At 39.2% G+C, this 18,131-nt stretch overlaps 1 protein-coding gene across 1 annotated transcript in view; it reads right to left on the bottom strand.

Annotated features, from left to right (window-relative positions):
* The window catches only part of ADGRV1 (adhesion G protein-coupled receptor V1), a 506,381-nt gene that overhangs the window by 46,958 nt on the left and 441,292 nt on the right, over positions 1–18,131 (bottom strand). Inside the window, exon 87 of the mRNA XM_029942597.1 lies at positions 17,044–17,165. Within this exon, the coding sequence (XP_029798457.1) occupies positions 17,044–17,165 (122 nt within the window). The remainder of the gene's footprint in view (positions 1–17,043; positions 17,166–18,131) is intronic.

Below are 18,131 nucleotides of genomic sequence, written 5' to 3'. Positions count from 1 at the left end.
AGAAGGGAGTTACAGGTGTTAACTGGATGCCAGTAGAAAGAAGCACAGGATCTCTCAGAATCACGACATAGAGGATGAGAGACCCTCCTGCTGGATCTTCAGAAGATGTGTGTAAAAGAAAGAAAAGTACTGGAATGAATCCTATTGATGAGATGGGTAGTAGCAGCCAGGGAGGATTCTTGGAAAATTCAGAAGGATGAGCACAGCAGTGCTCTGAACATAGCACAGGAGAACTAGCCTCCTTCTGTCAGGTCCACAAAGCGAAACAGGAGATAGAAACAGTATTAGTGAGTCTGAGGTCCGCTCAGGTCATGAGCTCGGGGTTGGAGCATTGGGTTCTGTGCTGACAGCTTGGAACCTGTTGCCTGCTTCAGATTCTGTGTCTCCCACTCTCTGCCCCTCTCCCACTTGCACTCTGTCTCTGTCTCTCTGTCTCAAAAATAAATAACAGTAAAAATAAAAAACAGTAAAAAAAAAAACCCCCACAAAACACTGTTAGAAAGCATTCAGATCAGGAATATATATCATTTTGCTAACTCATACTGATTAACAAATCCATTTGGTGATTCAAATAAAGCCAGATTTCACCCAGATTTTATATTTGGTTTGTCTTCATTTTTGCATTAAAAACACGCATTCTATGTTGAAAGAGAAGAGGACAGATGAAATTAAGTATAAAGGACTCGTGAAATGTGGTTTTGTTTTGGTAGAGATGACCTTTCTGTTTCTCTGACTCTACTTTTCCTAATAAAATATTTGATTTACATGGCTTAGAATCATTAAAAAAAAATCACTATGGGCTCTTTCCAAAAAATAAAGTACTAATTTATAGTGTACTAAAAGAAACCTACCAGTTGCAAAAACACTGTGGCTTTTATCATTTATATGTAAATAAGAACATATGGAAGCCTGGGAAAAAAAGATAAAATGGGGATTTTACAAGCATGTAAAACATACAGAAATTTTGGTGATAAATACAGCAAGTCCAGAAAATTTGCAGCAATGATTCAGAGGCACCCATTCTTCAAGAGATCTCTTGCACTTGCAATTCTTATCTATATTATGCTCTTCTAACATTTTCCTGATTTATTTTTGAAGAGGAGCTCATGCATAAAGAAAAAAATGGGGAAGTGGTTCTAGTACAGAACCTACAGTCAACTATTGTAGTCAATCTTCATTTACTGGTAGCATTTTATTTTATTTTACTGAAGACTGCACACACATGAAGTCATAATGGCTCATATGAGACATCCAAACACTTTATCTTAGGCTAGCATGTATTCAGAAAGAAAACATAATTCTCAAAATTATATCATAGGAAGACAATATGATATTGAAAAGCTTCCTCAGGGATGACTACTTAAATTTGTTTAAAGAATAAACATTTCTGAGAGACTGAGAAATGTAAATGTATCATTGTTAATAATATGAAAATTATTATAAATTTACTTGTTACTAATACAGTATTGTTACAACAAAATAACGAAGAAGCAAATTCTTCATGGGCTCAGAAATGCTGGACCAAATTTTCATACTTGGGATAAGCACTGAAAAGGGAGACATGACTCTACAACCTCCCATTTATTTTTAATTTTTTTTTACATTCACTTATCTTTGAGACACAGAGTGAGACAGAGCATGAGCGGGGGAGGGGCAGAGAGAGGAAGAGACACAGAATCCAAAGCAGGCTCCAGGCTCTAAGCAAGCGTTCAGCACACAGGCCGATGTAGAGCGCAAACCCACAACTGTGAGATCATGACCTGAGCCAAAGTGGGACACTTAACTGACTGAGGCCCCCAGGCTCCCACAACCTCCCTTTTATTTTTACAGTGATTCCTCAAGAAAGTGGATAACTTAAGAGCATATCATCTGTGATTCAGTAACATTTACAACCTTATAAAATTCATTTACTAAGACTATAGCCCCTCCAACTCACTGTAATAGTTCTGGTTACCCCAGGACCTGTTATTGCCAAGCCTGGAAGGAGCAAAGTATAGGAGGAGTTTTTTGATGAAAAAGATCATAAGTACATTTATTCAGTTTCAATTTGCTTCTTTTAAATCTTCATTTAAAAAAGAAAAAAATTCCTGGGGTGCTTGAGTGGCTTAGTGGGTTGAGTGTCTGACTTTGGCTCAGGTCATAATCTCATGGTTCGTGAGTTGGAGCCCCACATCAGGCTCACTGCTGTCAGTGCAAAGCATGCTTCAGATCCTCTGTCCCCACCCCCCCCTCCACTTGTGCTCTATCTCAAAAATAAATATTATTTAAAAATAAGGAAAGAAAAAACTCCTTTGAAAAACTTCCTCCCAGTTAATAATCACTACTACACTTGTAGTCACTATTCTAGTTGTAGAAATCAGGTCATACAATTCTAGTAAGTGTTTTCTATACTATTCCACTGGAGATTCTCTAATTCTTGTAGTGCTGAAGATGGAGGTGGATATTCAATGATAAATCTTCAGTACCAAATGCTGCAACCACATCAACCAACAAGAGGTTGCATATGTACTTGAAAAGGAGAGAAAGTAGAGAAACAAAAGGGAGACAATGACTTGTCAAGAACCAGTGTTCTTATGTCATTGTAGGAGACATATGCACATTCAGGACAATTGCTTCCTGGACTGAACACAGCTAGTGAATACAAAGTTCTCTTTTTCTGTGATTCCATCATTTCAGATGGCCTGTCTAGCCCCAATTAGCAATAAGTTTACTATGCCTTTGTCTTCACACAGAAACAATCAGTTAAGTGGAGGTACATAAAGTTAGATACTTTGAGTATTTTCCTAAATAATCAGAACTGTCCTGTGCATTTGCGGCCATGTTTAAACTCAGTTGATATTCACTGAAAGGTAATGTGTGTTACAGACTTCAGAGAACAGTGGAGTTCATGGGTGGGAGTGTTACCAGAGGCTGGGAAACACACTCTGGCCTGTTTAGCTCAATGCATGTGGCCTCTGGGACTCCTGGAAGACATCCTCCTGGATGCTCAGAGCCTAGGCCATGCAATCCAATATTTTATTTCTTCCAGCCCTGTCTTAGTCTGTAAGTGTATCTCCTACACAGGTTTTCTTCTGGCCAAGAAGGGCTATGCAATATTTAAAAAGACAGACCAGGCAATTGATTTAGGAGGAAGGCAGTTCAGTTGCAGCAGCCTAGGCTTTAGAGAGTGGAGGGGACAGTGACACACCGGAAGAACAGGCAGCGAGGAAGGATATAAGGCAGCCACAGATATAACACCAACTTCACATTTTGTTTTAAAAGTTTATTTATTTTGAGAGAAACAGAGAAGGTGTGAACAGGGGAGAAGCAGAGAGAGGGTGAGAACCTCTTGCTCAGCACAGAGCCTGACAAGGAGCTCGAACTCATGAAACTGGGAGACCATGACCTGAGCTGAAATCAAGAGTCAGACCCTTAAACCAACTGAGCCACCCAGGCACCCCCACACTTAAAAAAATTTTTTTGGAGCTTTTCCTGTCTTTAGGGATAGGAGTCACATTTTTTGGTTTCCATTTCTGTTCTCTCAGTGCTTACAAATGTCCTCAGCAAGCAACAGGACCTGACTTGGTATCTTGACTATGCTCAAGGTCACGTCTATTAAAAGTGGCTAAATTAGAGAACTAGGGAAATGAAGGACATAAGAATCTCTGGGGACAATATAAACTGTGGGACCCTGTGTCTCATCTGGAGCCTACGATATGTCGCTGCTGCCCTCCAGTTTCCTCAATAAAGATCTTAGACTAAGCCAAAGAGAGACTGTTCTCTAGGAGAATGTGACTTTATAACGGCCCCCAATGCTAAAATAGAGGAACATCTACTGAAATGCGTTAATTTTTATAAATGAAAGATAACCAAATAATAATTCATGTTACTTATGCTTATTTATACATTAAATTTCTTTAATGTTTATTAATTCTTGAAAGAGAGAGAGAAACAGAGCATGAGCAGGGGTGGGGCGGAGACAGAGAGGGAGACACAGAATCGGAAGCAGGCTCCAGGCTCTGAGCTGTGAGCTGTCAGCACAGAGCCTGATGCAGGGCTTGAACTCACGAACCATTGAGATCATGACCTGAGCCGAAGGCAGATGTTTAACCGACTGAGCCACCCAGAATGCATTTTAATCCTATTGCTTTTTAATACATTTTAAGTCAGCAAAATTTTTAATTCAACTAGCATTTGTTGAATAGCTGCTATAAGACAGCCTTCTGCTGCGGTATTGTGGGATAGGTACATAAGAGGTCCTATGGTCTCTGAGCATTGCAAAGCCTTATGGGGTAACTGACCATAATACACAGAATCCCAGCTCATGAGTTACTGGGTGTGTGATCTTGCCTAAGTTACTTAATTCTCTAAGCCTCTGTTTCTCCATATGTAAAATGGCAAGAATGATAGTCCTTACCTTGCAAGATTGTTGTAAAAATTAAATGATAGAAGTACAGTTTACATAATAAGCACTCAATAAATACTAGTTGTTATGTCCTGATTTTTTTTAAGTTTACTTATTTTGATAAATAAAGAGAGAAAGAGAGAGAGCATGAGACAGAAGAGGCAGGGAGAGAGGGAGACAGAATCCCATGCAGGCTCTACTGGCAGCGCAGAGCCCCACATGGGGATTGAATCCATGAACTGTGAGATCATGACCTGAGGTGAGATCAAGAGTCAGATGCTTAACTGACTGAGCTACCTGGGGGGCTCTATTGTTGTGAATTTTATTATAATATGTATTCAGTATAGAGGCATGAGGATGTGTCATCTAACATATACATTCATAAATACATTTCAGAGAGATTAATGCTCTTCAGTGAATGAATACAAAATTTCCAGTGTTATGATACTGGCTCAAACAATAAGGTTGAAAAAAATATATATATATTCTACCATATCACTACTTTATAATAAGAGTTCCAAAATGTTATAGAACTAAGGACAAAATATAACTAACAGATTTCATGCCTACATCATATTTATATAGTATCTATACCCTGCTGCTTATAGCCACATAAGATCATTGAGATGGTAGCTCAGTGAACATGCCTCTTACATCATCATTCTGAACTGACTGAATAATCAGCAATTAGAGAAACGCTGCTGATCTCAGAGATACGCTATGAAGATCTGAAGCTCAGGGTTTCTGTTTGTGTGAAAATAATCTTAGGGGCATCTGGGTGGCTAGGTTGGCGGAGCTTCTAACTTCGGCTCAGGTCAGATCTCAGAGTTCATGAGTTTGAGCCCCACATTGGGGGCTCCCTGCTGTCAGCACAGACCTCTCTCTGTCCCTCCCTGTGCGCAGGTGCAGGTGCGCACTCTCTCTCTCTCTCCCCCCCCCTCTCAAAAATAATTAAACATTTAAAAAAAGAGAGAGAGAGAAGAATCTTAAACTAAATGCAGGGTCACCTTAGGAGAAAAGTAGTTCACATGACTAAACGCCCATTATGTGCTAAAAACTTAAAATATTTTTTGTTGATTTCCACAGATGCCTCATAAAGTTAAGTAGTAGCATCCTCATTTCAGAGAAAGAACTTGCCAAAGATCACAAAACTAAAAATCAGTAGGACAGTGTTTGTATTCCAAAGTGTTTTAATCCTACGATTTCATGTAATTTCTCAGGCTGGAGAATGCTATTTAAAATTCTGTAGAGCAAAACAGTGACACAGAATTGATTTATTCAAAAGGATGAAAACAGAACTTCCTGGATCCATCAGAGATAAAAGATTTTTTTAAACTTCAGTTTATATTTGAATTCACACCATTAAAAATTTTTTCATTAAGATTTTAATTGGCATTTTTAAAATCCACATTTTGAGAAGGCAGTCCTATTTCCTAGAGCAGTAACTTTCCGGAACATGCAGCCTTTAGTTTCTCTTTGGTGTGGATTATCTGTTTTTCTTACTGGTTTATTTCAGTTTTGTGAAGCAGGTACGAAGACCTTGTTCTGTGTGTGTGCACGTATATGTGTGATACACAGGCATCAAGTGCCCTCTTCATCAGCTGACCTTAAGAAGTTCCAGGCACAGGGGACCCCGGCTGGCTCAGTTGGACAACCACACAACTCTTGATCTCAGGATTGTGCTTTTGAGTCCCACACTGGGTATAGAGATTACCAAAACAAAAATAAACTAAAAAAAAAAAAAAAAAAGCTCCAGGCACAGACTTCCTCATTCGTGTTCCCAGGAGGACCAGCCAGTGCATATGTCTTAAAGGGTCACCCACTCCATATCTGATGACCTGAGGTGGCTCCAAATATCTTTAAAACATACATTCAGGTTATGTTAAAAATTTATCAGATATTTGTTGAAATAAATTTGAGATTTTTGTTCCTGGCTTTGATGGAATTTATTTATTTATTTATTTATTTATTCATTCATTCATTCATTCCAGTGAGTGGAATTCTACAAGCCGGAGAAACTACTTTCAAACACACATATACAATAATAAAACAACAACATAAACAGTAACAAAATAACAGATGAAAGCCTTCCAAATAGCTAATACTTGAGGGGCCAAGAGACTGCAGAAGCAAAACCCATTGAACAGGGAGCCCTACATTCACTGACCACCCCCCACTCCGCCCGCTTTCTCCTTTAGAGAATTTTCCAGTTCAAAGCAAGATGCCTAGAGGCAGAACAGGAAGTTGCAGCCTGGGACCCACAGCAATCTGAATAGGCTGGGGAGACCAAAAAAATAGAGTTCAGATCTACTAAGGCAATCAGGATTTCAGGGGCCAAGATTCTGAAGCAAAAGAGAACTATAAAGGCATTTGCCGCTTCCAAAGCTGCCTTTGTGTGGGAGGAAAGGCTAGGAGACTACTCACATCCAGCTGCTTCCACGGCAAAAAAGCTCAGTAGAGAATTCAGCAGTCTTATAGCACGAGAGAATGAAGCAATGGAGCCCGAAGACTGCCATGGACCGTGAGTTCCAGGGCACACAGTGCGTTTTTGGTTGAGCCACTTGGATCCCCCAGTCAAAGTTTTACTTTGCTCCAATGGAGGGAGCAAACTATAAATAGATTAGCCATCACAAAGCCTGAAAGCCAGGTGCTGCCGGACCCTGGGGCATTATCCCTGGAAAAACTTTTGTTGGGCCCGTAGCCTGTTTGCTTTTTTCATTTGTATGCTTTTAGGAAGGGTCTGAACTTTCCAGTTCTATAGTCCCCACCAAACCCTATACAGTCTCACAGTAAGCTTAAATCACTCACATGAGTTACCTGCTTGGACCTGAAGGCATGTGCTACACATTTAAAAGCAGGTGAGTGAGTACAGAAGATTCATGTCATAACATAAGCATTGTGATGGTGGACACAGGAGAGCCATGGCATCCTATGTAGGGGACACCTCCACGTGAGTGGATGAGATCATTCACTGGGAGAATCAGTGGCTGAAGAGAGGATTTAAAGGCTACGCTTACTAATCTCTCTTTGGCCTCTCATTTGTCTTTATGTAGTTCTGGAGATAACCATTTCTTTTGTCCATTTGTTCTTTTATAGTATTTTGTATTTATAAACCATGTAGTTTACAAATTATATTTTTATACATATACTTTTATATAATCTTTAGGACAAAGTTTAGGGCATCTTTGGATTTTACCTCCACTTGGAAAGTAGGTAACTAAAGCTCAGAGGTGTCAAGTCTTTTAGTAGAATAGAGGTTTTATGACACTTAACTGCATGCTCATTCCACTGCATCTGGCAGCTCAACATTGAATTTTACATTAAAATATATGTATGAAAAGTATTCACAAAAAAAGCGTATTGTTCCCATCCCAACATTTGAGGAATACAAGAGACAGCAATAAAAGTTTACACCCTGGGAAAACTATGAATTAACACTAAAGCAAAGAATCTGAGCACCTGGTTGGGGTGGGGGGACGGCCCCAAATGTTAACTGTTTGCTTTGTTCTCCCAAAACTGTTTTAACAAAAGGAGGTCTGTGGCTTGTTTACTCTTATTCTTGTAGGATTGTGATTTCAAGGATCAGAGACTGCTAGATCTTTTCACTGGTGAGGTAAGGGCCCACTGAGTCCAGGAGGGCATGCTACATGGTCGAAATGCAAAAAATGTGATCACAGAGGGCACAGAGAAAGTTCTAAAATGGAAGCATTAGGGCAGGAGAAAGGGAGACAGCTGTTTTATAAGGATGAAGCCAGGTGTCAAAAGGTAGACTATACAGTCCCTTGTGACGAAAACTGGATTCGTGGCAGATACCCACTGGCACATCAGACCCTGACACTTTTATTTACAGTGCTTAGTACAAACAAAAGTAAAAATCCTGCAGTCTGTCTCTGGCCAATCAACAGAGTAATGAGGAGGCAATGTTAGATGCTGTCATTCACTGTCAAATAGAGTTAAGAAGTTTACTATAGGAAAACAGAAAGATGATTCTCAAGCCCAGATGTTACTGAACATTAGACAGTGGTCTGACCTAATCAAGACAATTTAAATACACCTCCTTGTCTTAGCTTCTGTATATTTATTTGTAAAGTTATAGAAATGTTCTGGGATGTTTTGAAGAGCACACCAGGCATTCATTAGTCTCTCCATCTCACACCACAAAACGAGTATAGCTATTTTTTTTTTCACTGAACTTGACATGGCTCTGGGACAAATCAATGAAAGAGTCCCAACCTCCCCTGGCTTCAACATGTTTATTCCAGGGTTTTCTGGGAAGATTGCTTTTCCACTCTTCATGAATAGTTCATGTGCTAGTCTCCAATGGAAACAAAGTGACATTTCTTATTACTGTTGGCTGTTGGAAAGCAATTGCAAAGGGAGTGCCTTGAAACAATTAGTCCTCTGTAACTGATTATTTAACAATGTGTATTTCCCAAGAGCTGTTTATCCTCAAAAGGAAGCAGCCAAGACTAAATATGTACTGTATCTAAGCTGACACCTGCACTGAACCCCTCTGGATGCTAAGTAGGAGCTCTCACAGAAGAAAATTAAAGGAGATTTATTAATTTTATTCTCTATTCCATTTGCAATGGACTCTGTATGTTTTCCATTTCTTATGATACCTCAAGGACTATTTTCATCTGGGAGAATTTCTTCATAAGAGAAGGCATTAGTTTTAAAGCTGAAATTCAATATAATGACAAGAGATACATGGAAAGCAAGGACGGAAGAAAGGAAATAAGGGTAAAGAAAGAGGGAGGGAAAGAAAAAGGGGGAAGAAAAGAAACATTATTTTTCTGTATTAGAAGGATCTTTGTGTGTTCAAAACTCTCTAGTTGGGGCGCCTGAGTGGCAGTCTTGACTTTGACTCAGATCAGGATCTCACGGTTCCATTCCGGGAGTGAAGCCCGGGTGTTAGTTTGTTAGTGGGTAGACTGCTTGGAATTCTCTCTTTCCCTCTCTCTCTGCCCCTCCCCTGCTCAAGCTCTTTCTTTCTCTTCTCTCTTTCTCTCAAAATAAATATTAAAAAAAAACCCTCTAGTTACCATGAAAAAACAATAAAAAAGTAGAAGAAACTGTTTCCACCATTGAGTTACTTATTTCCCAGCCACTTGGCTGTTTAAGACATCGGGCTAGGAATAAAAATGATTTTAACCAGCTGATCTTAAATTTGAACATAGGCTATATATTTTTAGCTAGAAATTCCATGTTGTAACTCCCCTCTCTCAAATAGCGAATGGTTCAAAAATTGCCAGGGAACATCTCGAGACCAGATGCTTGTATAAACAAATATGTATAAGCCACTTACAGAGAGACAGTCAAACAGGACTCTGAACAATGTGCTCTCATAACTCACATACTGAGAAGTGTCATATCCCAATACTATGTAAAGTTCTGCTCCCTTGCCAGATTATGCATTCCAAGAATGCATTTCAGTTTTTGGAAAGGTTCTTCTATGTATGTGAATCTTCTCCAAAAACTTGTTTTCCAGCATCTTCAAGAAGCTCATGTCTGATAATACTGGCTACCCTTATTATCCTATATGGGATTCCCTACACATATGAAAAAATTGTCAGTGAGACAACCCTAGAAGAAAATCTGAAATAAATGCTATATTTAAGTCTGAAGCTGACTGGTTCCGGCTAAAAACAGAAAGTACTTTAGAACATAATTAAGCCAGGAGTGGTATGCAAAATGTGTGAAGAGTGTGGCACTGGCACTGACCAATCAGAATGGCTATAGGCCTAGAGCTGGAGTTAGGTTCCTGGGGGCTCCTAACTATCTGGCCGCGCATTCGCCTTTTAGCTGCTAGAAGTTTGGGGATGCTCCTAGATTAAGCCTGGGACACAGACACCGAGTTAAAACACTAGCTATTTCCATATTTTAACAACTGATAGGTTTGACAATAGCTGTCTTTGGCCTTGTCCTAACTTATGTCAATGAACAAGAAATTCAGAAAATACGTATTGTGGACATCAGTTACATTGGCCCGCCTACCACTGCTGTCCCTCTTTTATCGATAAAAGCATCATTTCCTCTGGTGGGAAGTCCATGCTATGTAGTTTTTGTGAGAATGATTAAACTCCTTCGACGGATGGAGACTGCTCATGACCCAGGTCTGGCCAGAGTACCTGTCACATGTGACTGGTTTCTATATAGTCTGTGATCCAAGCTGAGGGTAATTTAAGTCCTAAAGGATTTTCCCACTGGAGAATAAGCTCCTTCCATGCTGGGGCTCGAAATCTGGTAGGAGGTGAGTCTTGCACTGGTGGTGCACACCATGGTCAGTAAGATTAGTAAGCAGTAAAAATAGTAGCAGACAAATTTAGAATAATTTTTCTAACCTCACTTTGCATTTGTATCCATCAAGCTTTATAAAATACTTTATATACATTTTCTTAAATGCTCAAATGTATTAGATGCTTTGTAGTTCAACCCTGAATCGTTAGAAAGTGATCAAGAAATTCCTGATAAAATTTCAAGTGATCAAGATTCCCTTTTTTTAATTAAAAAATGTTTTTTACATTTATTTATCTTTGAGAGAGAAAGAGACAGAGCACAAGTTGGGGAGGGGCAGAAAGAGAATGAGACACAGAATCTGAAGCAGGCTCCAGGCTCTGAGCTGTCAGCAGAGAGCCTGATGCAGGGCTCCAATTCACAAACTGTAAGATCATGACCTGAGCCAAAGTCGGATGCTTAACTGAGCTACCCAGACGCCCCTTTTCTAATTTTTAAATGTTTTATTTATTTTTGAGATAGAGAGAGACAGAGCATGAGCAGTGTGGGGTAGGGTGCACAAAGAGAGGGAGACGCAGAATCCTTAGCAGGCTCCAGACTCTGAGCTGTCAGCACAGAGACTGATGCAGGGCTGAACCCACAACTTATGAGATCATGACCTGAGCGGAAGTCAGTTGCTTAACCAACTGAGCTACTCAGGCACCCCAAGGTTCCTTAAAGCAAAAATAAGCTACTGGGACTAAATTTAAATAAAAATCTTTTGCACAGTGAAGGAAACCATCAACAAAACAAAACAAAAATCTACTGAATGGGAGAAGATATTTGCAAATGATATATTGAATGAGGGGTTAATAGCCAAAATATATAAAGAACTTATACAACTCAACACCAAACAGACAAACAAACAACTTGAGTAAAAAATGGGCAGATGACTTGAATAGACATTTTTTCAAAGAAGATATACAGATGGTCAACAGACACATGAGAAGATGTGCAACATCACTACTAATCAGGAAAATGCAAACCAAAAACACAGTGAGATACCACCTTATACCTGTGAGAATAGCTGCAATTAAAAAAAAAGGCAAGAAATAACAAGTGGTAGAGAAGATGTGTAGAAAAAGGAACTCTCATACACTGTTGGTGGTAATGTAAATTGGGGCAGACATTGTGGAAAACATTAAGGAGGTTTATTAAAAAATTAAAAATAGAAATCCCATATGACCCAATAAATCTACAACTGGGTATTTACCCAAAGAAAACAAAAACATGAATTTGCAAGATATATGCACTCCTATGTTTACTGCATGCAGCATTATTTACAATAGCAAAGATATGGAAGACTTAAGTGCCCATAGATGGACAAATGGATAAGATGTAATATCTATATACAATGAAATGCTATACAGCCTTAAAAAGTGACACTGTGCCATTTGTCACAACATGGACCTAAAGAATATTATGTTAAATGAAATAAGACAGAATGTGAAAGATAGATACCATATGATTTCACTTACATGTGGGATCTAAAAAAGGAATAAACACACAAACAAAAAGCAGCACCAGACCACTAAATAGAGAAAACAAACTGATGATTGCCAGTGGGGAAGAGGGGTGGAAGGATAAGCATAATAGGGTGAAGAGGAGTGGGAGACACAAGCTTCCAGTTACAGAATAAGCCACAGCAATGAAAGGCACAGCACAGAGAACACAGTCAATGAGACTGTAATAGCGCTGTATAGTGACAAGAGCTATATTTGTGGTCAACACAGCATAATGTGTATAGAGATGTTGAATCACTATGTTGTACACTTGAAACTAGTGTAACATTGTGCATCAACTCTACTGCAGTAAAAAAACAAAAATTTAAGATTCCCTTTTTTAGGGTGCCTGGCTGGCTCAGTTGATGCAACTCTTGGAACATGCAACTCTCGATCTTGGGTTGTAGTTCGAGCCCCACATTGGGGATAAAGTTTACTTAAAAAAAAAGATTCCCTTTCTAAAATTGCATCAAATAATAAATACCTAAAAATTCATAGTATTTTAAAAGATAACTTTCATCTGTTAATCTCTAGCACCTCTCACATAATACTAATCTGGGTAAAACATGAAACAGTAATCCCCTTTGAGCAAAATACAGTAGCCAACCATAAGATGCATACTTTTGTGGCTGCAGGCATTGACAAAAGCCTGTTAAAAAATATAAAGGTCAATAAAAAAAATAATAACCACTCAGTCTTCATGGAACACACTTGGAAGATCTTACTACCATATAGCCACATTCTATGAAAATGCCCAAGTTGAAGACCTGAGACAGTTTATAAACTAAATGAACTCCAATAAACCCTAGAGAAATCATATTTTTCAAGTGTTTCTTAATGGGCATGTTTTTTTTTTAAGGAATGATGAACTGAGCACTGGTACCAGGAAGGTACTGTGTGCCAGAGTGACACAGAAACTCAGTGCTCCAATCGTGCCATAGAGAGGGAATGAAGCTCATGAAACATGAGTTTGAGACGTTTTTAGTTTTGATGTATGTTTAGCTTTGATTAAGTTCCTCTAAGAAACAGACGATGACGATTTCTTTTATATCCCACCATGAAATATAGTTTAATGTCCAACAGCCCTCATTTATTAATAAACCTGCATAAGTGTTCAACAGACTTTAGTGTGTATAAGTGGTTTGATAGGTGATACTGGCTACCAGTTTAACCTTAAGGTTTACATTCACTTAATTGCTGCTGACTGGTTCAATCACAGATTTCAGGTGTCTAACCTCCATTAAATCTCTCTGACTCCTCTCTAAGCAGTCTTTTCTTGACCATCTTCCAACCGACCATAGTTTGCCATTTACATTCTGCCTAGAAACTGCTCCATACGTTTCACTACTTTCACCTCAAGCTTCCAACCCATTTTTCTCAACAAATGTCCTTGCTTCTTGACTTGCAGAGAAAAGAGGGCGTATTAGGTGCAAATTCCAACTTTCCTCACTTCCAGCTTTCAAATGGCTTTCCAGGTTTACCTGTTCTTCCCTCCTTCCCTAGCCTCAGACAGAAACATCTCTCTTCCTCCATCACTTCTGTTCTTCCTGCCTGTCTGTCGTGATCTTGCCACAGCAAAGAGTCTTTCCTTCCCTTATCAGCTTCTCCTTCTTTGGTGGTTCTTTTCACAAGAAAACAAAAACAAAAACAAAAAATCTCCTTTGGACCAACCAACCAAACATCCTTCTTAAACTATTACTTTCTCTCTTTCTATTACTCCATTAAACTTCTTGGACAAAAATAATTGCTCCTTATGTGAGGTACTGTACAATTGCTTAATATGTTACACCATTTAATTAAATCACATCATAATCCTAAATACTATGTATTCCCATTTCACAGATAAACTAGAAAAATCTGTATCCATGACTCAGTGAAAGTCAACTGGATAGACTGTTAAAGTTAGGATCATGCTCACTATAAGAGCTCTTCTCAAACTGTGGTCCCTAGTCTGGCTGAATCAGCATCATCTGGGAAGTTGCTAGAAAAGCAAACTCTCAGATCTGCCCAGATCTACTGTATCAGAAACTCTGGGTGTGGGGCCTGGCAATCTGTGTTTCAACAAGCTCTTCACATGACTTTGCTGCAAACCACAGGGGGACAATGCACTGCACCACAAGGCCCCTCAGTCCTCAGCCTAAGTATCTTCTCTGCTACCCTTGACAGTTGGGTAGTAGTGTTTTCTTTTGAACTTTTCTTTCCTACCAGAAACTCCAAACTGTTCTTTCCTAGCTCCTTTTCATTAATAATCTTTCTCTACCCCGTCCTAAAATCTAGTTACTAAATTATTTTTATTATAAAATTATTATTAACTAAAATTAGCTTTACCAATGACTCCCACATCTTACCAACTCAGCAACCTCACTGGGTGTTTCCTAGAACCCTGTGCCAGATGTGATCTTCACATTGACCAAAGGTGTCAGTACCCTGCCATTCACGTGGCCTGGCATTTCTAAATGATGTTGCTTTCTGATACGCCACATTCCTACATTTATGGGCTAACCAAATTCCATTAATAGTTGTCTTTACAATTCTCAAACCTGTCACCTACTCTCTTCCCAGGTATGCTGCCGCAATATTATAGGCTGGAATATGACAGTTGCCCACCTAACTGGAGTCATTCCACATTCCATTACCCTCCTGTTTTCAGTCATTCTTCTAAAAAGTAGTACAAGCATGTCATTCCCAATCAAAATTTTAAAAATTTAAAAACTAATAAAATATAAAAAACAAATCAGAGCAAAACAAACAAAAACTCCAACTTTGATGGCTTACTACCACTTAAAAGCTGAAGATGTTAATCCCTCCCGAAGCATAATAACATGGCACTGAGGCCTACCAGTCCTCGTCTGTCTCGGCTCCCAGCATCACCTTCCTAACTGAAAAGGCTTTCTCCTTGCCACCCTCAACCCAGCTCTTTGCTAAATCTCAGCAAGATTAATCATTTTCCCTCTGTGCTGCCCAGACTAACATTGTTTCTCTGCCTGAAATACCCATCTCTAACCACACACTCATCACTTACTGAATATTAAAGGTGTCATAAACTCATGGGCAGGTAAAATAAATGAATAACGTCTATCATGTATAATAGGTCACATGCCCCATCTAAAGGGGGCAGCATAGACTTAAGACTTGCCAATTGCTGTCAAGCAAGTATGGCTGCTAAAGAAAAGCCAGAGATTCAAATTTTTATGGGAGATTTCTAAATTTTAAAAATTTGCAGCAAACATTAAACAATTTAAAGTGAGGTTTTTTTTTAATGTTTTATTTTTTTATTTTTGAGGAGTGGGGGAGGGGCAGAGAGGGAGGGGACAGAAGATCTGAAGGAGGCTTCGTGCTCATAGCAGCAAGCCTATTGCAGGGCTCAAATATTCACAAACCGTGAGATCATGACCCGAGCTGAAGTTGGACGCTCAACTGACCGAGCCACCCTGCTGCCCCCCCCAAATATGAAACAACTTAAAACACTGTTCTGTGTACCATTGTGTGTCCACCAAATAAAATACATCTGCAGACTGTCAGTATGGACCTTGGTGTTAGTTCCAATAGGCCCCACGGATTCAAAGCTGACCCGACAGGGCCTCTGACCTGAATGGCTCACTTCTGGGGCTCATCTCAATCGCTAGCATGTGCAGGAGTAAACAGGTGCTCACTCAGCCCTCACAGCATTTTGTTTGCACGGCACCTGCCACAGTGTATTCTAACCAGTAACGGTTTACTCCCTCGAATCAGCACGTCCTAGAGGAGCGGGCCCGGCCCCATCGTGCTGGGGCCGGCAGACTAACACAGTGTGGTAGTGGCTGATGCCTGGGGACCTCTGTAGCTGTACAGAGACGTCGACTCCTCCCCGTGTCAACTTGATGCCAAACTTTCAAGTTACTTTGTCTTTTTTGCCCTTCCTAAATCCATATTATGATTTGCTTAGGCACTCAGCTAGAAGATATGCTGTCACCACATAATTTGTTTCCTTAAAATTAAATTGAAATATACTTTGAGTCTCACTACAGTTGTATGTAACAATCCTAATAGGTTTTTCTGTCCATGTTCCTTGTAAGATGCTGGTCCAAATGAGGACTTTTTAGAGATATCTTTGGTAAATTCAAGAAATTATTTTGGTCTAGGACCGACCTTTTCACTTTGGAAAATAAGGAAAATGAGTTCATTTGTTCCATTTGTTAATTTCAGGGTGCAACTTTTTTCCATTTAACAAAAGCACTAAAAAAGTCAGCTTTAATTTTTGCTACAGTTATATAATTCCTAGTTATGCTATCCAAGCACGCTCACAAAACTAATTTAAGCTGGGCATTGCCAGACTTAGACGATGTCAATCATTTTTCAGTGAACCAAAACACTCATTTCACTAAGCACCAGATGTAAGAGTGGACTGCTCGAACACGGCTGTCTGTTTCACTCCTCAGTGGATCTAACTTCTAGATACAGCCACTGGCCATAGCTACCTTCTGCAAAGTTTCTAAACATCAATCTGAATGTTGAAAAAGAAATATGTTTTTGTAAATAATCAGATGTTATCTAAATAAAGGAGGGTAAATATCTTACCCTTTATATTATCAGTATAAACAGCAAGTTAGAAGCCCGGCCATATTTCAGGTGTTAAAGATTTAGCCCCTCATCATTTTATTCTACAACTCTGCATGATGTTGTGTGTAAAAATTTACCTACGGGTAGACACTTGATTCCTTTACATTGAAACTCCATGCCTCTGTTGGGATGAGCACTGGGTGTTGTATGGAAACCAATGTAATGATAAATTATATTAAAATAAATAAATAAATAAACTTTAAAAAAAAAAAGAGGAAACTCCATGCCCCGTGTTCGTGAGGATCGCGAGGATACATGTGTGCAAGCAAATTGTAAGCTTACCTGCAGACTGTTGAAAATGACAAAGAGGACCAACATCCAGAAGTGTCTGTAAGCCATGTGCAGGCCTCCCCAAAGCCATGTCACAGAAATCAGGGCAAAGAGATATAAAACCAGCGGGACTTCTAGAAATTAAAAAAAAAAGTTTTTTTGAGCTTCGGTGTCCTGCATCGTCACAGGATATATATATTGGCTCTATATATTGCATAGTCACAAGTATATATTGGCTCCTTTCTTGTCCTACTCTGTATGCCTAAGTACCCATTTGGAAAGAACAACCTTGGAAATGTCATTCTTATGCCAGAAAAGAGAAGGCACATTGCTGAGTCCACATTCTTGCTGTTTTCCTAATTGGGGGTGGGAGGGTGGGGGTGGTGCAGCATGGGAACTGTTCCTCTCCTAGACTGCCACCTGCTGGATTGTTCGGGAAGTGCCATGGACAACTACAGAGATGCAATCACATTTCATCCCGGGTAAATCTCCTGAAAAGAGCTCTCCACCAGAAAATGGTAGGTAGCAGTGTGCTCCGGAAATTAGTGTATTCCAACCCAACAATTTAAAACACAAATGATATAAAAACTGGCTTGTGTGTCATGGAGAAGTATGTACTCACTTCTTTTTTTTTTTGACAGAGAAGACCCCAAACTTTACAGCTAATGTTAGAGTAAAGGTGAAGTGACAGGTTTGCTATTGTCAACACTAAGCTTATTTTGCCCATTTTTTCTCATGCAATGTATTTCACTAGTTTTCAGGAGAGATTTCTTCAGGGCCAAGAACTTCATTACCAATTTGTCTTTGATATTTGCATTATAGAATAATAACTTAAAAAGGGGATTTTATTGTTTAAATGACAACCTATATTAGATTTAAAAAGTGATTCAGATCGTAGCAGCTGCAAATAAACACATTTCAAGCTGTCTGAAAGACATCAGGATGGACCACACCATTGACAAGTCTTAGGACAGACTTCAAGGTCCAAATATACCCACCATTTTATCAATTAATGCCTAAAATCTACATGCCCTCTGGAAATTTGAACAATTAAATAATATGACATTAGCAATTTAAAAATTTTATTTATTTTTTATAAA

Source organism: Suricata suricatta, chromosome 6 (assembly GCF_006229205.1).
Source record: "Suricata suricatta isolate VVHF042 chromosome 6, meerkat_22Aug2017_6uvM2_HiC, whole genome shotgun sequence".
In the NCBI taxonomy this organism is placed as follows: domain Eukaryota; kingdom Metazoa; phylum Chordata; class Mammalia; order Carnivora; family Herpestidae; genus Suricata; species Suricata suricatta.
This window is presented reverse-complemented; position numbering and strand designations above follow the sequence as displayed.